The 19,318-nt window shown below is 40.6% G+C and overlaps 4 protein-coding genes across 8 annotated transcripts in view; 2 read left to right on the top strand and 2 right to left on the bottom strand.

Moving 5' to 3' along the window:
- LOC307178860 (uncharacterized protein) overlaps nucleotides 1–1,937 on the bottom strand; it is a 29,696-nt gene extending 27,759 nt beyond the window's left edge. Inside the window, exon 1 of the mRNA XM_079907475.1 lies at nucleotides 1,926–1,937. The gene's annotated coding sequence lies outside the window, so the exon portion shown is untranslated. The remainder of the gene's footprint in view (nucleotides 1–1,925) is intronic.
- The window catches only part of LOC307178866 (uncharacterized protein), a 342,766-nt gene that overhangs the window by 82,064 nt on the left and 241,384 nt on the right, over nucleotides 1–19,318 (top strand). The window lies entirely within an intron of this gene.
- The window catches only part of LOC307178861 (uncharacterized protein), a 389,700-nt gene that overhangs the window by 287,967 nt on the left and 82,415 nt on the right, over nucleotides 1–19,318 (top strand). The gene's annotated exons all lie outside the window — the stretch shown is intronic.
- On the bottom strand, nucleotides 702–18,809 carry LOC307178863 (uncharacterized protein). Of its 4 annotated transcripts, none has more exons than XR_013825292.1 (6): nucleotides 18,756–18,809; nucleotides 16,791–16,871; nucleotides 11,652–11,778; nucleotides 4,798–6,824; nucleotides 2,937–3,018; nucleotides 702–2,066 (listed from the first exon to the last, which is right to left on the bottom strand). XR_013825292.1 is itself a non-coding variant. In XM_079907486.1 (4 exons), exons 2-4 carry the CDS (start codon nucleotides 16,803–16,805, stop codon nucleotides 5,377–5,379), a joined length of 1,590 nt encoding a protein of 529 aa, XP_079763612.1. In that variant the 5' UTR covers nucleotides 16,806–16,871; nucleotides 18,756–18,809; the 3' UTR covers nucleotides 2,870–5,376. The 4 variants fall into 4 exon arrangements, 1 of the variants encoding a protein (XP_079763612.1); XR_013825293.1 differs by having other exon boundaries at nucleotides 2,937–2,970; XR_013825291.1 differs by having other exon boundaries at nucleotides 2,937–6,824.

Here is a 19,318-nt window from a genome sequence, read left to right as displayed (position 1 = left end):
ATTTAATGGAGTTTTGGGTTCTTTCCACATTTTGGCTATTATTTTAAAAATGCTTCAGGCTTCCCTGGTGGCACAGTGGTTAAGAAACCGCCTGCCAATGCAGGGGACACGAGTTCGAGCCCTGGTCTGGGAAGCGCCCACATGCCCAGAGCAACTAAGCCCCTGTGCCACAACTACTGAGCCTGTGCTCTAGAGCCCATGAGCCACAACTACTGAAGCCCCCAGGCCTAGAGCCCATGCTCCGCAACAAGAAAAGCCACCACAATGAGAAGCCCGCGCACCACAACGAAGAGTAGCCCCCGCTCGCTGCAACTAGAGAAAGCCCACGCGCAGCAACGAAGACCCAACGCAGCCAAAAATAAATAAGTTAAATAAATAATAAAAATAAAAAACGCTTCTATCAACAATCTTTTACAAGGTGTTAATGTGGAAAATGTTTACAAATCCCTTGGGTAGATATGTAAATGTGGATTGCTTGGTGGGTTATTGTGATTTTTAAGAAATGTGGATTTGGTCATTCGGACGAGTAGTGCATTATTTCTACTCTCATCTTATTTGGCAAAACTGGTTGATTTGAATTTTAAGGATCAATAATATTTTATTGCAAACTACAAATAAAAAGGAAAATAGTAATTTAAGAAAGAATTTATATTAGGACCTACAACTTTGCAAAAGTAACAATCTGTACAAAAGGTTGCTACAAAACTAATCACCAAGTATGTTCCCGGTCCATCTGTGCTCATCTATAAATTACTTTAATTATTAAGATGAAATGTAGCACACATATGTATATCATATTTAGCTTCTAGGTAGTAAAATCAGATCTACATTGGATAATGATATTTTAAAAGGAGAATGAATCACCCAGGAAATAATCATTTGCGGCTAAACTAACATTTTGAAGTCATTAAACTCCAATTTTTCAATAAACAGTATGGTAACAACAACAACAAAAAAGAATTATTTCCTGTCTTCCAGAACAGTGTAACTTTAAGGTAACATTTTCAGGGCTTACCCTCAATTGAATATATTCTGTATTTTCAAGGAAATACTTCTTTATTTACTTATTTAAAAACATTTATTTATGGGCTTCCCTGGTGGCGCAGTGGTTGAGAGTCCGCCTGCCGATGCAGGGGACACGGGTTCGTACCCCGGTCCGGGAGGATCCCACATGCCGCGGAGCGGCTGGGCCCATGGGCCATGGCCGCTGAGCCTGCGCGTCCGGAGCCTGTGCTCCACAACGGGAGAGGCCACAGCAGTGAGAGGGCCGCGTACCGCAAAAGACAAACAAATTTATTTATTTATTTTGGCTGTACCAGATTCTAGTTGCAGCAAGCGGGATCTTTAGTTGCAGCACGGGGGCTTCTTAGTTGCGGCATGAGAACTCTTAGTTGAGGCATGCGTGTGGGATCTAGTTCCCTTACCAGGGACTGAACCCAGGCCCCTCCATTGGGAGCGCAGAGTCTTACCCACTGGACCACCAGGGAAGTTCCATTTCTTTTTTTGATCGAAGGATAGCTGATTTACAATATTGTATGAGTTTCAGGTGTTCCACAAAGTGCTTCAGTTATATAAATTTTTTTCAGATTAATCTCCATTGTAGGTTATTCCAAGTTAGTGAATGTAATTTTATATGCCATACGGTAAATCCTTGTTGCTTATCTATTTTATGTATGGTAGCAAGTAAATCCTATTTGAGCCTCTAGTACTTCACGGAAAATATTTAATGTTCCTTCCCCAATATTTAACATCTCAGAGTTATGATATAGCAGTTATATTACTATATAGAGTCTAATATTACAATATATTTGGAGGTGATATTAGAGTATTTCCCAACTACAAGCCTTTTGTATATTTCTCACATTCAGGTAGGATGGCATGGATAAAAAACATCTCAAAATGGATTCCTTTACTTCTTACCCTGATACTGGAATCAGAATAACTACATCACAATTGGAGAGGGAACTCTCTGGCAGTCCAGAGGTTAGGACTTGGCACTTTCACTGTGAGGGCACCGGTTCAATCCCTGGTCAGGGAACTAAGATCCCACAAGCTGCAGGGTACAGCTGAAAAAAAAAAAAAAAAAAAAATCTGGAGAATGATTTAAGTGTGTTTAGAATCAGACACAGCAGAAAGGAAAGAAATCTGTGAGTTAGAAAACACAAGGGCTCTAAAAACCTTCCTTGACATTCTGAACATCAGAGTAGCCCAGTGTTACATGGAATATTACCCTATCACGATAAAGAAGAAAGTCTTTTGATATAATCTGTCCCTGACACCTTTTCCCTTTACTTTTTTTCTCTATTCAAGAGGGAAATGTGAAATTTGAAATTTCATATTATTAAAATTACGGTGGCCATTTAATGCAACTGGCTAATAATTTTCCATGAAAATGAGACAAAACCTAAAATTGAAGAGGGTTTTGCCTCTCAGCCTTCTTCGTCATCCCGCAGCCAGGTTGCTATGAAGACACTGAAGACTTTAAGTGCTCCCGGCGGTAGAAGGGGCAGAGGACCTATCACACTGCCCACAGCACCCTCTGGACTTCCTGTTTGGTGAGAATGATAAACTTACTTCTTTCAGTTACTACCTGAGAAACAGAATTATTATTTTGTCATGGGTGTGGAATGGAGCACGAATGAAAGAATCCTAAACTTAAAATGTTGTGGATGAAAAATACTTCATGAAGACATCTCTTCACTGATGAGTTAGATCTTTTGAGCCCATGTGGGAGAAAATTTCACAACGTGTGAATAAATCATACTGTGAGAATTTATGACAAATGTTCAGAACATTCAGGTGTAATGTTAATGGAGTAAAGAATGTGAGGCCACAAATGCAATATAATTACATGTTTATCTGACCATCTGACTTACTGACCTATGAGCCGATGCATTACACAAACTTTCTTTGCACTGATAAACGCATTCACTCACCTGTCAGTTGGGAATGCTTCCAGTCACTGGATATCTAGCAGGAAACAAAATCAATACACTGCCTTCAAGGAGCATATATTTTCTACAAGGGAAAGTCAGCAATAATTAAATCAGATATGATAGTGTTAAGTACGATGAAGGTGTACACGTACAATGAGAGAGTGACAGGGTGTCCTAATGTAAACAACGTGTTCAGGAAATGCCCACGTGATATAAGAAGATATCTGAATAACATCATGAATTAATTGAAAGAGTGTCATGCGAATACACATGGGGACCATGAGACAAAGAAGGTAAGTGGCTTCTAGAAAGGCAAGAAAACAAATTCTGCCCTGGAATATCCAGAAGGAGCACAGTGCTTTGGGTCATTTTACACATCTCGCCTCCAGAACCATAGGAGAATAAATCTGTGGTCCTTCAAGGCCCTCAGTTTGTGGTAATCTGTTACAGTAGAAACAGAAAATTTAATAAATTAATGTATGTAGAGAATCAAAACAATCTATACAAATTTCTAGAAAAAGTATAATTTGCAAGGTGTCAGGGTACAATGTGCAAAAATCCACTGTAATTTTACACACATGCAATTTACAAATGGAAATTGAAATTAAATATATAATACGATGTTTGCTCAAAAAAGTAAAAGTAGAAGGAAAATGTGTAAATCTAACAAAGTAAGGACTTTTATGCTGAAACCTACAACCTTAATGAAACAAAAAGACCTTCTATTTAGGTCATCTGAGCGAAACATACCATATTCATTGAATTGTTAACAAAATATACCAGATTGACTGGAAGACACAACATAGAAATTATATTAAAACGCCCCAAATTGACATACAGGTTTAGTGTGTTTTCAATCAAGATTTCTGTAGAGTCAAACAAGATTTTTCTAAAAATAATAGGGAAAGGCAAAAGAACTAGAAGAGCTAAAATACCTGAAAAATACTGAAGTGGCTGGAATCACTTCACATGACCTCAAGATTTCTAATATAGTGACAGTTATCAAGACTGGGTGGGATTTGTGCAGTGACAGGCAAATATACTAATGGAACAGAATGTGGAAACCAGAAAGAGCCCTACTTCAGTGCCGTTAACCCTTCAACAGCACAGGTGTGAGCTGTGTGGATTCAATTATATGGGCATTTTTTCCAATAACTACTACTACAGTACTACAGGATCTGTGGCCGGTTGAATCTGAAGATGCGGAACCACGGATAGAGAGGGACAACATTAAGTTATACGTGAATTTACAACTGGTCATGAGTCTAAAACCCTAACTCCGTGCCTTGTTCAAAGGTCAAGTGTACTTCCAACCACTTTCTGACAAAGGTACTCAGCCAATTCAATGAAGGAAGGACTTTCCAACACTGGTGCTAACCAATGAAATATTCAAAGAAGAAAAAAAAAGAGATCTCCATTTAAACTTTACATCTGTACAAATATTAGCTCAAAGTTAAAGCTTTAAAATAAAGTTTAAAACTTTATTCTATAAGAGATTTAGGAAAAACGGTATAGAATAAAATCTTCAGAATCCAGAACTTGATGCAGAGTTCTCAGACAGGTCACAAGAGCATGACCCAAAGAGAATATATCTGGGATGAATGTTTCCATGAAAACAAGACAGAATCTTAAAATGAAAAGGCTTTTTGCCCTCCACCTTCACCCTTCTCAGTCATACAGCAGTCATGTTACTATAGGAAGGTGAGGACCAAGTGCTCATGGATGAAGAAGGAGCAGAGGACCCATCACACCCCACACTACACCCTCTGGACTTCTGTTAGGTGAAAAGGATGACGCTCCCACTTCTTTTTGGTCACTGTTGTCCAGGTGGTCTGTCACTCACAAATATAAACTGTCTTACCTGAGAAATAAGATTATTATTTCACATTCGTGGCATTTGTGAGGTAATCTCCAGAATGAGTTCTTTAATTAATAAATTTCTCCTCTTAAGGCCTGGCCACAATAAATGCATTTATCTGGTTGCTATTCAGAATGAATTTTCTAATGAAGCGTAAGATGTGGATGCCTGATAGAAGCCTTGTCATATCACTGTATTATTAAAGTCTCTCACCAGTATGGATTACCTGATGGTAAGTTAGGCTTGACAGAACACTGAAGGATTTGCCACACTCATTATATTTGAAAAGATTTTCTCCAGTATAAAGTATCTGGCAGATCTTAAGGTATGAATTTGGACTGAAGACGTTGAGATACTCATTACATTTGTAAGGTTTCTCTCCACTACGGATTATCTGATAGAAAGTGAGGCTTGCAGGCACAAAATCTTTGCCATATTCATGATGTTTGCTCAGCTTTTCCTCACTATGAATTCTCCAATGAATTGTAAGGTGTAAATTTTGAATGAAGACCTTCCCACATATGTCACATTTACATGGCTTCTCTCACGTATAAATTATCAGATATTTAGTGAGGGTTGAGATCAGAGTAAAGGCATTTCAACTCCATTAAAGTTGAAAGGTTTCTCTACATTATGTATTCTCTGATGAATTGCAAAAAGTGAATTTCGACTGAAGACCTTCCCACACTCATCACATCTGTAAGATTTCTCTCCAGTATGAACTCTCTGATGCTTTCCAAGGTTTGGCTTTTGAGAAAAGAACCTGCCACACTCATTACATTTGTAAGGTTTCTCTCCAGTATGAATTCTCTGATGACTTTCAAGATTTGAATTTCGATTGAAGACCTTGCCACACACATTACATTTGTAAGACTTCTCTTCATTATGAACTCTCTGATGCTTTGTAAGGTATGCCTTTTGATTAAAGAATTTGCCACACTCGTTACATTTGTAGGGTTTCTCTCCCGTATGAATTCTCTGATGACTTACAAGATTTGAATTTTGACTGAAGACCTTGCCACACACGTTACAGTTGTAAGGTTTCTCTCCAGTATGAATTCTCTGATGACTTGCAAGATTTGAATATTGATTAAAGACCTTGCCACACTCTTTACATTTGTAAGGTTTTTCCCCAGTATGAATTCTCTGATGTCTTCCAAGATGTGAATTTTGACGAAAGACCTTACCACACTCATTACATTTGTAAGGTTTCTCTCCGTTATGAATTCTCCGATGGATTCTAAGGCATGAATTTTGACTAAAGACTTTGCCACACACATCACATTTACATAATTTCACTCCTGTATGGATTACCTCGTGTGTGGAGAGGTGAGAGCCACGATTAAAGGTTTTGCCACACTCATTACATTGGTAAGGTCTCTCTCCGGTATGAATCCTCTGATGACGTTTAAGGGAGGAATTCTGACTACACACTTTGCTACATACATCACATTTATACAGTTTCTCTCCGGTATGGCTCATCTGATGTCTACGGAGGGATGAGCCATGATTAAAGCTTTTGCCACAGTCATTACATTTGTAAGTTTTCTCACGAGTATGAGTTGTCCAATGACTTACAAGGTGTGACTTTAGACGAAAAACATTGCCACATACCCCACATTTATATAACTTCTCTCCCGTGTGGATTATCTGGTGTCTGCGGAGGGATGAGCCATGATTAAAGGCTTTGCCACACTCATTACATTTGTAAATATCGTTCTTAAATACATGCAATTCATCCTGAAAGCTTAATGTAAGCCTATTTTCAATGGGCTTCTTTCCTGAATTCCACCTACTATGTCGATCTCTTCTGTGAGTTACATTTTCCTTACAGGCTACAGACATTCCTTTGTAATTTCTTTCATCATCCTTCCACTGACACCCAAAGTCATCTTCCTGGATTTCCGTGAAGTAAAAATGTTTCATTTCATGGCTTTTCTGTCTTTCCAACATCACTGTTTGGAATACTTCTCCTCTATCACTGTTTGCTCTTGGTTGTAATTTCTTGATCACATGTATATGAGAGATATCTACAAGATACAAAGAACCATAAGGTGTATTATTCATTACAATTCATGAGTAAACGTTTAATGTTGAATATATGATATTAAACCAAAAGTATGTAATTCCCCAGTGGTCCAGTGGTTAGGGCTCTGCACTCCCACTGCAGGGGGTACGGGTTCGATCCCTAGTCCAGGAACTAAGGTGCCTCAAGCCACACAGCATGGCCAAAATAAAGTAAAATAAACATAAAGTAACACGTCCAAAAAGGTTATGAAACTTCCCAATCATGACCTTAAAAATTTTAGGAACACTAAAAGAATAGGACTCTTTTTTGGTTTTTTTTTTTGGTTCACGGGCCCAGCCGCTCCGCGGCATGTGGGATCTTCCCGGACCGGGGCACGAACCCGTGTCCCCTGCATCGGCAGACGGACTCTCAACCACTGTGCCACCAGGGAAGCCCCAAGAATAGGACTCTTTACTAAAGAAAGAGTGATTACATGTCATTCAAATTAATATTAGGGTAGCCTAGTTCTAACACCCTATAACAGAAACATTCACACTAGACAAGCTTATGCTAGCTCTTGAAGAAACAATATTTTTCCACCAAAGCATATACCAATTAACAATAAACATACTGTGGTCTCATAAATGAGGATGCAAAAAATATTATACTGTACATATATTCTGCATACTATGGTACATAAATCAATGCTAAGGAACATACAATATTGTACATTACCATACTGTAATGGTACATAATCCAAAACAGACTTATCTAATGAATAATTTAAATAACTAGCAGTATAGAATTACAAAATACAGCATATAGAAAATGAAGAATTTGATAACACAATTTAAAAAAATATATTTTTCTAAATATCTGCTATAAAACTATGTACCCATAAAGAATACATATTTTACTACATTAACAAGTGGTACATGTCAGTTGTATTCTATAATAAACGCTGAAAAACCATCATATATAAATTACAATTAAAAATTAATAAATGGGGCTTCCCTGGTGGTGCAGTGGTTAAGAATCCACCTGTCAATGCAGGGGACACGGGTTCGAGCCCTGGTCCAGGAAGACCCCACATGCCGCGGAGCAACTAAGCCCGTGCACCACAACTACTGAGCCCGTGTGCCTAGAGCCCATGCTCCGCAACAAGAGAAGCCACCGCAATGAGAAGCCCGCACACTGCAACGAAGAGTAGCCCCCGCTCGCCGCAACTACAGAAAAGCCTGCTCACAGCGACAAAGACCCAGTGCAGCCAAAAATAAAATAAATAAATTTTTAAAAACACCAAAAAAATTAATAAATGTACTATTCTAGAGTTACCTAACCTAATAGCCAATAAACAGAGCAATTCCCTACCTTCACAGAGCAATTAAATTCTCCAGTTCATTGCCTCTAAAATATATGTAATAAAGAGTGAGCAATTTGTATATTTATTAACTAGGGTCAGACACAACGTTGTTTAGAACAAACTGGAGATGAAAAGCATACAAGATAGGATACAAAGTGATATGACAATAAACATGACAGAATATTAATATAACTATTTATAAAAAGTAACTTTTCAATCTTTACTATAAAACATACAAGATTCTAAGCCATCTAATGGCACTAATTTGTTTAAAAGGCTTGATGGAAATCAACACAATTTTTAAAATCAGGGAAGTAGACTCACACGTTTATGTACATGACTGCAATTGATATAGAAAGTACTGAGAGGAACAGGATTTGAACCTGAACTTCCAAACTAAGACAACATATTCTCAAGCATGACTGCCCACCCAGGCAGTACAGATTACAAAATATTAAAACAAATACCAGGAGTTTAAAAAGAAAACTCCAAGAGAGACGCAAAAGAAGGGAGCCATGTAACCGATAATGTTGTTCAGCCACCACTCCTGAAAATGGTTTCTGAATCATCACAGCTGCACATAGTGATTTCGGTCACGTCATGAGAAAGTTATTCGACAGAAAAAGAGGGATCATTTTTACAGTCTGAGTAATGTGGAAGGTGGAGGGATGGGTGAAGGAGTGCTGCGGAAACTGAGACAATCAGGGGAACAACATAAATACGTGAGCAAGTAACAGTGGTTCCATCTACGTCAAAGTACCACGTCAGGAAAGGTCAGGTCTGAGAAAGGGCATGAGTGGAGCACAGGGTATATGCATATTGGGAGCACAGCTTGTGCTTGTCCATCTGTGTGAATATAACTGTACAAGAGGAGAGCAGCCAAGATAGCGGAGTGGAAGGACCCTAAGTTCACCTCCTCTCAGGAGCACACACAAATGACAACCATGGCTGAAAAAGACTGAAACCTACTAGAAACCTACCAGAACATAAAGAAACCTACCAGACATAAAGAAAAAACCACAACGAGATACGTAGGAGGGGGCGGACCCATGATACCACCAAATCCCATACTTTGTGTGGGTGACAGACAAACTGGAGAATAATTGTATTACCGAGGTCTTCCCACAGGAGCGCGAGTTCTGAGCCCCACGTCAGACCCTCCAGCCCTGGGGTCTGGCATCAGGAAGAGGAGAACTTGGACAAAGTTTTCCTGGGATAAATTCCTACATCATTTCCTGAGGCTCATAGGGGATGGTCATTAGTACATGGAAACAAGATTGTCACAGTGCCCCTAAGAGAGGCTTTTGTGACAGTCCTCAAAGCCAGAAAAAAAACGGGAAAGGCTTCTCAGTCAGGCTCTCGTGATACTTTCTATCTCGTGTCCTACAACACGCAGACCACTCTACTGAGTAGCTTCAAGTGGCGACTTACTGTGGAGCAGGAAAATATTACAGCATATGAGGGAAAGCATTCTCCAACGAAAATTTCCTGTCACCCAGTAAACCCACTCCACAGAGAGTCCATCCGTAGCTGTCTGCTACAGGTGGATTATCACAGCAAAGAAACTGGATAAAATTTCAGACTCTAGGAATATGTATTTCAAAAGCAAGCTTCAAAAGGCAAAATCATGCAAACTTAGCAGAATATGAAATCAGGAGAGTCTGCATTACGGACTTGGTAGAGCAGTACAAGAGCGAAAACAATACAAGATATGGGGGTCAGATATTACAGCCCTCGAGAAGAAACCATGCGTTCTATCCAAGATGCCAAACTGAGAGGCTGAAGGATTCACATATTCCCCCCGTGAGGGACTGGGAAATAAAAAGAGGATCTCTCTGTCCACCGTCTTTATAGTTTTGCTCTGTGAAAATTACACAAGATCCAATCTACCTCTCTGTTTCACACACCCCTGAAGTGTGCGGCAAAAGCAGATCAGGAGAAATGGCTGTGAGATCTAAACAAGCAGACGGGGCTGGAGGCAGCTCCATGCCGGTGCTGAGGTGCCAGATGGAATGAAAGAGCAGCCAGTGTTGTCCCATCTTCTGATGAGGTCATATAGGAACACAAATAGGGACAAAACTGAGAAAGGCCCAGAGACTGGAGTCTGGAGGCATCAACTCTTACGATATGGACTGAGAACTGAGCACCCAATGAAGTCAAGTACAGAAAGAGAAATGAAGGGGGCAAAAGATGCCTTTAAAACAACCCTCTTCACGCTCCTCAAAGTCAAGTAAAATCTAGTTCACAGGGGCCAGATGGCAGAGCATAGATCATGATAAAGACTTTACCCTTTGGGCTTCCCTGGTGGCGCAGTGGCTAAGAATCTGCCTGCCAATGCAGGGGACATGGGTTCGAGCCCTGGTCCGGGAAGATCCCACCTGCCGCGGAGCAACTAAGCCTGTGCACCACAACTACTGAGCCTGTGCTCTAGAGCCTGTGAGCCGCAACTACTGAGCCCACGTGCCACAACTACTGAAGCCTGCGAGCCTAGAGCCCGTGCTCCGCAACAAGGGAAGCCGCCGCCATGAGAAGCCCGCGCACCACAACGAAGAGCAGCCCGCGCTCGCCGCAACTAGAGAAAGCCCACGCGCAGCAACGAAGACCCAACGCAGCCAAAAATAAATCAATAAAAATAAATAAATTAAAAAAAAAAAAAGACTTTGCCTTTGTCTCTGATGGGCCTGCAGCCCCACCAGAGGGTGAAAGAATACATTTTACACGTTGAATGACAGAATGATAACCCAGGAATAAGAAAAATGTCCTCTCAGAGTTCACAATAAATAAACTTCTATTTTCGGAAAGAACTCTCCCACTTGGGTAGAGTTACCCAAAGACTACTAATGCTGCCGCTTCTTCTCTGCCCTTCTGAGACCTAACCTGTGTTCACACTTTTGATAAATTCCCACCCCCTTGGTTTTTTGCTATTTTCACATCACTCTTCAGAGGCTAGGGCTCTTCCTCTTGTTCCAAAATGCAAATAATATTCAGATCAGAAATACAAATTTCTGCTTCTCAAAAGAAATAAATAAGATCTGTGGCTCTTCCAGAATCCTAGCTCTTTGTTCAGCTGAGGAGTGAGGACATGACGGGTGGGTCTGGAAAAATATTTCACCGATTGCTCCACCACTTGCCTCCTTCTGAATGCAGAGGGAACAGTGTAATATGCAGATAATTAGCTCTCTTCCAAGAAGTAGTGAATCGAAAGCACGGGGGTAGAAAAAAGAGAATTCGTTATTTGAAAAGTTTGCCCTGAGCTTTATAAATACTTAAGCTCTGGAACAATGCCTGACGTATCATGAAATGGATAGATCATTCGCAGAAAAGTGAAGCTTAAACTCATGATATCACATCATGAAGCTTTTCATATCTGAGTCAACAGGGATTTCAGATCAGTCAAGCAAAACAAGGGCTCCCAAGGGGCACAGAGGGAAAATGCAAAGATACCCAAAAGGCATATCCCAACTTCTGAAGGGAAGTTATCCTCACCCAGGGAGATCAGGTTGCTGTAGGTCTCCAACATCACATCCACATAAAAGGCCTTCTGATCAGGGTCCAGGCATTCCCACTCCTCCCGAGAGAATTCTATGGCCACATCCTTGAATGTCAACGGTGCCTGAAATGAAAACATATCTCATCAAGAGGCCATGAAGAGAGTTCTTATTATCACACAAAATGAGAAGAGGAGAGAGTGGTAAGGATCAATTCAGTGGAAGTATGTAGTCTGACAGATCCATGTAAGGGTATTTAGGGAAATTATGGGTCTCTAATTTTAATTTCTTATGCCTTTTCATAGCAATTACGATATCCTCCAATCAATGTAGATTTTTCATTTTTCCAGACAACACACGAAAAACTTAGAAATAAAATTCAATAACAGGTTGTCTATGCAGAAGTGTTACATATTATGTTTTACACACCGCATGATATTCAAAATCTAAATGAGCTACAGTATCAGTGGTGCCTTCAGAGATGACAAAGTCCACAGTGGCTTTACAGAAAGGTCAAAATCTGCAATTATGATAATGATAACAAGAGCAATGACTAGAAGTGCTGGAACAATTCCTATATGCTAGTATCATTCTAAATAAATTCTTTACATGTATGAAATTGTTATAAACATAAAAGCTCATTAGAGATGACCTGTTCCAATCTTACAAAGGATAGTACTGTGGCAGCTCACACACAGATGCATATAAAATGTTAGTAATCGTATTGTTATTTAAACCATTAACACAATACTGTAGAAAAAATTCGAGGCCAAGGAATACATTTAAGATATAATTTCAAATGCAAAAAGATAGGTTTGAAATAATGATGTCTTTATCAAAACCATGGACTTGCACTTCCATGCACTCATGCACACACATGTAAACACACAATTAATTGAAAAGGCAGGAGTTCCCTGGTGGCCCAGTGGTTAGGTCTCGGCAATTTCACTGCTGTGGCCCTGGGTTCAATCCCTAGTTGGGGAACTAAGATCCCTCAAGCTGCTTGGCTTGGACAAAAAAAAAAAAAGAAAAGAAAAGATAGGAGTTGTCTACTGACATATTTTTGGATAACATTTTCTGTTATCATTTTCATCCACATTTATTTCAGCATTTTCGAAGAACAAGAAAGTATTACCTGCACTTAATTTACTTCATCAACATTATTCTATAGTAGTCTAGTAAAAGAAAAATGGTACAAACATAAAGAGAAAAATACAAAACTTTTAACCCCTATCTCTATACAACACCTAAATTGAAGAATATAAGTACAATTTTATCCACTAAAATTAAAATAGGTAGGTATTAACAAATGCAGAACAGAGTTTGTGTATTCCACTTATAAAACACTAACTCAAAATTAGAAGTTATTACATTAATTTAACATATTAAGAAAAAGACTTATCACAATAATAAAGTTAAAAACTTCCTGGAGAATTAAAAATCATGACAAAAAGGAATATAGAAAAAAATATATTGTTATGAAGCAAGAATATTTCACCAAACATTAAAATCAGAAGGAAACCCTCAATGCTTTCCCTCTGAAGTGGAGTGAAGGGGGCTGGCCAGGGCTCCTGCCTTTCACCACTGTACAGTGTGCCTGAGCAGCGACCACCAGAGGAAGTAACAGGAGGAAAACAGGGAACAAGAGCGAGAGACACACAGAGAGTGCGTCAGAGCTGCAACTGTGAACATTCACAAATCTAAGGACATGGGAAGGTAAAAAGTGAAAGGATGGAAAAAAATATTCCATCCTAATGAGAGCAGGGGCGACTACATAATGTCAGACAAAATAAACTAAAGACAAAATCTGATACAAGAGACGAAGGACAATATATACTACTAAAAGAATCAATTCCCTAAGAAGATATAATTTTAAGTACTTATATATCTAACATTAGAGCTCCCTCCAAAAATGAAGGAAACACTAACAGAAACAAAGAGAGAAATAGCAGCACAATAATCCTATGAGACTTTAACATCCCAGTTTTTTCGATGGGTGGAACCAAAGAAAACATCAATAAGGGAACAGAGGACTTGAACAACACTATAGACCGACTGGATCTAAAAGACATGTACATATCACTCTACCCAACAACAGCAGAAAACACACACTTCTCAAGAACAAATAAAACATTTTCCATGAGAGACCACATGTTAGGACATAAAAGAAATCTTAACAATTTTAAGAAGACTGAGAGCATAATGAATTTTCTCAAACCACAAAGCAATAAAATTAGAAATAAACAGCAGAATGAAAACAGAAAAATCCCCAAAATGTGGAAATAAAACAACGTACTCATAAATAACCAATGGGTCAAAGAAGAAATCACAAAGGAATTTTTAATATATCGCGATGAAAATGAAAACATACAAAAATTTATAAAATGTAGTGAAAGCCGTACTAACAGGGAAGTCAAATCAGAAATCTATTTTTACTATTCAAGGAAGTAGAGAAGAATAAAATCAAATTTAGCAAAATGAGGAGCTTCCCTGGTGGCGCAGTGGTTAAGAATCCGCCTGACAACGCAGGGGACAAGGGTTCGAGCCCTGGTCCGGGAAGATCCCACATGCCGCAGAGCAACTAAGCCCATGCACCACAACTACTGAACCTGTGCTCTACAGCCCGCGAGCCACAACTTCTGAGCCCACGTGCCACAACTACTGAAGCCCATGCGCCTAGAGCCCATGCTCCCTAACAAGAGAAGCTTCTCACCTCAGTGAGAAGCCCGTACACTGCAATGAAGAGTAGCCCCAGCTCACCGCAACTACAGAAAGCTCATACGCAGCAACAAAGACCCAACGCAGCCAAAAATAAATATATAAAATAAATTAAAAAAACAAACTATAAGGGGTTCTATGAACAATAATGCTTACAAATTGCATAATCTAGAAGATACAGGTAAATTCATTGAAACATACAACCTATTAAGCTCTAATCTTTAAGTAATAAAAAAGTTGAAAAGAATTATAACTAGAGAGGTTCAAGCAGCAATCTGAAATCTTGAACAAGGAAAAAGCCAAGACCATATCAGTTTGCTGCATAATTCTACCAAACATTTACAGAAGAATTACCTCTGATCCTGATAAAAAGCTTCCAAGCTTCCGAAGAGCTGTAGAGGGAACACTGGCAAACTCATTCTGTGGAGCCTGCATGATTCTATACCAAGCCCAGAGAAAGACACACGAAACACAGAAAACTACAAACCAATATCCTTCATGAATACTGAAAAATCCTCAACAAAATAGTACCAAACCAAATTCAACAACACATTAAAATGATTTTACATCATGACCAAGTGGATTTTATTACTATAAGCAAGGATGACTCAACATATAAAAATCAATTAATGTCATATACCACATTAACAGAATAAAGGAAAAAAACATATGATCGTCTCAATTGATGCAGAAAAATGCATTTCACAAAATTCAACTATGTTTCAAGATATAAAACTCTGGGAATTCCCTGGCGGTCCAGTGGGTAGGACTCGGCACTTTCACTGCCGTGGCCCAGGTTCAGTCGCTGGTCAGGGAACTAAGATCCCACCACAAGGCCAAAAAGAAAAAAAGAGAGATATAAACACTCAGCCAGAAAGCTTTCCTTCTCAGATCAGGAAGAAGGCAAGGATACACACTCTCTGCACTACTGTCCAGCAAAGTACAGAAAGCCCTCACCAGAGAAATTAGACAAGAAAAAGAAAGTTACCCGAATTGAAAAAAGTAAGATTATCTTTCTTCATAGATGATAACTTTTATATGTAAAAACAGTAAAGATTAAAAAAAACACAAAAAAAACAGTAAAGATTCCATGAGGAAACTGCTACATCAAAAAACAACTCTAGAAAAGTTGCAGGATACCAAAAGTCAATGCCCAAAAACCATGTGCATTTCTATACACAGTGAACAATGTCAATAGAAAATTAGAAAACAATCGTATTTCTAGAGCATCAAAGGGATAGAATACTTAGTAAGAAATTCACCAGGGAGGCAAAAGACTTGTACACTGAAAACTATTAAATGTTGCTAAAAGACACACAAGGAAATACAAATAAACATCCTATACACATGGACTGAAAGACTAAATATTCTTAAAATGACCCTATTACCCAAAGTGTTGTATAGATTCAGTGTAATCCCTATCAAAAGTCCCATGGCAATTTTTGCAGAAATAGAAGTAACTATGCTAACATTCATAGGGAATCTCCCAAATCTCCAAAATACTCTTGACAAAGAAGAAAAATAGACGGCACCCTTTATAGATTTCAAAACATATCACGAAATAATCAAGATGGTGTGGTACCGGCATAAACACAGATACGTAAAGTAATGCAACAGAACGGAACACTCAAAATTAATTTTGCATATACATAGAACGCATTTTCAAGGGTGCCAAGACCACACAACAGAAAAAGGACAGTCTCAGGAACAAACGGTGCTGGGAAACCCGGTATCTACCAGCAAAAGTATAAAGCTGGAAACTTACCTGCATCAGAATGAGAAACTTCTGTGTGTCAGAGGAGGCAACCAACAGCGAAAAGTAACCTCCAAGGACCGGAGATGATGAAAATGGGCTAAGAATCTCCATGTGTCAGAGATTTAGGTTGATTTCAAAGTTTAAAATCAATGATAGAATGAAACACCCTCTACCACTGATGTATCTCTGAACTTTCCATTCCATTCCCCATCATTACGATTTTTAAATCAGCGACACATCCATTTCGTTTCTAATGCAGCAGGAAAAGTCACAACGTATTTGCTGTAGTCTGTTTGCTAAAATTTACCGGGCATAAGTGCATATTATTACCTGACTTGCATGTACAGCTTCTTTATCCTGGTTTACAGAGAGCAGACAGTGCACTGAGATGGGGCCCCTCAACAATCCCTGCTGCCCAGTAGCACTGACACCGTGACACTTCACATGGGTGTGAAGCCCTGCCCAGGACTAGGCCCAGTGGAGCCTCTTCACAAGTCCCAGGTCACTGGGTCATGGGGAGACAGGATCTAAGTGGAGATGACAGGCCTTGAGGGAAGGCCCTGGATGACTGTGAATGTACAGGTGGCAGACAAGATTAGCGAGTCCCAAGAAGGGCATCTCAGGAAGGACAGACTGAAGAATCAACAGAGAAAATGACTTTACCTGAGAAAGAGCCATTTCTGACTCCTTTTCCTTCCTCTTCCGGGCTTCTTCCTCAGGCAATAGGAGTCTTTAGAGGTCGATCTTGAAAGTTGGAAAGATGCTGTTTAATGCTTAGAATCGACACACCCTCTTCCTGACTCACAACCACACACACAGGGAAGACCTCAGCATGAGGAACAGACAGTCCTCTGCTGCCCACTGTCACAGGAGGGATTCAGGACAGTAAACTCCCACACAGAGAACAACAAGTAAGTTCCTACACTTATTTTTTTCAGTGCATGATAGATCTTTGAAGATCAAATAGTGTAGGTTATCCTTTTTTTATTGAATATATTTTTCAGATTATTTTCCATGATAGGTTATTATAAAATATTGAATATAGTTCCCTGTGCTGTACAATAGGTCACTGTTGCTTTAATTATTCTATATATAGTAGTGTGTAACTATTTATCCCAAACTCGCAATTTATCCCTCCCCCTCCTTCCACCTTTGGGAACCATAAGTTTGTTTTCAACGTCTGTTGAGTCTAGTTCTGCTTTGTAAATACGTTCATTTGTACCATTTTTTTAAGCTTTCCCCATATAAGTGATATCATGTGTCTATGTGTCTGATTTAATTCACTTAGTATGATAATCTCTAGGACTCTACCTGCACTACTATGTGTTTCCGTTTCATTCTGTTTATCTGTCTCCCTACTTCTTTCTACGTCTCTGCCTCTTTGCTCCCCTCTACTCTCCTGCTGTTTCTGCCCTCCTATTTATTTTCTCACTCCTGTCTTGCCCCACTCTGCAACCTGCTCCCCCTATTGATGATCTTTCTCCCTAACCTTTCGGATGACCTACATTTTTATGTACTTGTGCCTTTCTTCCCCCCATTTCTGTTCCCTCTCTGCCCTCTGTTTACACCCCTTCTCTCCCTGTTACACTCTCTTCCTCCCCACTCTCTGGCACCCCAGGTGGCTATGCTTCCTTCCTGCTCTCTCTGCTCTAGTAGTCCATATTTTTCCTCTCCTTCTCTCCCAGCACCATGATGCTCTGAAGGCCATGGTTCCACCTTTTATCCTCTCCCGGACCCTCTGTCTGAAACGCCTCACCATGGTCACCACCCTCCCACCACTGATCCAGAGCCCCTCACCCCTTGCTGCTCTCCAATCCCTGGAGATCCGGCTTTTTTATTTACTTCTTTATTTTATTCACCTGCTACCTTCCAGGCTTAATCACTTTCACTTTACTATTTCCAAGTCCCTCTATGTTCCCATTGGTTCTCCCTCATTCTTTATCCTCCTCAGTTTTTCTGTTTCTCTCAGTCGCTCTGTCTCTGCTTCTCCTGATCCCCCTCGCCCCTGTATTTACGAGGATGGCGACTGAATAAGACGCCCGCATACTGTTAGAGACAGTTTGGAACTCGGGACCGAAGAACACTATGTGTCACAAGGCTGGCCCAGGTCACCTCCCCCTACACGGGGTCTGAGGAAGGGTTGACCAGGAAGGGGAGGCCTACGGAGCAGAAAGACCGGTCTGAGTAAGAGGTGAGGACAGAGGGTCTAAGAGGTAAGGGGTCTCAGGAGAGGGGAGGACTCTCCAGGACCCCAGGACCGGGGAGAGGACGCGGCCTCTCCACCAGCACTGCGGCCGGAGCTGCCCTACGGAGGCGGAGGGCGAGGCTGGGGAGCTCGAATCCACCTCACGGAAGAGGACTTTACAAGCAGGGCGGAGGTACTGAAGGGTTTTAAGCAGGAAAACGGAGCGAAAGGCGGTGTCTACGTGGACCGAAAGCAGAAAAGGCAAGGGCTTCGGTACTGGACGCAGAGAAATTTAAAACCCAAAGGGAAACGGTCCACGATCTGTAACAGTGATGGGAGGAAGGGCGGGAGTGGGAATTTAAACACCGCAGTGACTCCAGCACCCTAAGGATGGAGTAAAGGGACCGCGAAGCACAGATTTAAACTAGAAAAGAGAAACTTACGTTCTGCAGTGTGACCTTCGCTGTAAGCATTCCGTTTCCGGGTCCGTAGAGAAGTGCGCATGCGCGTGGTGAAGAGGTGGGGCGGGGCCTGGGTGGAGCGCTAAGGACCGGGTTGGGGGGGGAGGTGAGGGGAACCCAGGTGCAAGCAGGGACCAAGGGAGGGTGGGAAGGGGGCGGGCCCGGAAAGTGCTTGGAAGGTGCTTGTACTTGACGGGCTTAAGTTGCAGTCTGTAACAATTTTAAGCTAAAGGGTACATTTGTGGGGACCAGTTATGTCGAAAACGAAGATGTTTTCTCTAAAGAAGTAGAATGCTATTTTCCCTAGTAGGTTGCTCTCGTGTCCTGCTAATGAGCCCAAAGGTATTCATATTTCTGGAAATGTGGGTCTTCCAGAGTAGTTGACATGAGTCAGTGGTTGGATCCAGGAAGATTTTGTGCAATTAGAATTAATTTAAGAACTGAACTTCCCTGGTGGCGCAGTGGTTGAGAGTCCGCCTGCCTATGCAGGGGACATGGGTTCGTGCCCCGGTCTGGGAGGATCCCACATGCCGCGGAGCGGCTAG

This window comes from Stenella coeruleoalba (assembly GCF_951394435.1).
Source record: "Stenella coeruleoalba genome assembly, chromosome: 20".
In the NCBI taxonomy this organism is placed as follows: domain Eukaryota; kingdom Metazoa; phylum Chordata; class Mammalia; order Artiodactyla; family Delphinidae; genus Stenella; species Stenella coeruleoalba.
The sequence above is the reverse complement of the archived record's forward strand: the minus strand, read 5'-3'. Positions and strand labels throughout refer to the sequence as shown.

Excerpts from the sequence above, each read along its gene's own strand:
- LOC307178863 (XM_079907486.1), bottom strand. Across the intron at positions 6,825-11,651 it reads CAGCAACCTGATCTCCCTGG|ATATCTCTCATATACATGTG; the intron begins GTGAGGATAACT and ends TGTATCTTGTAG.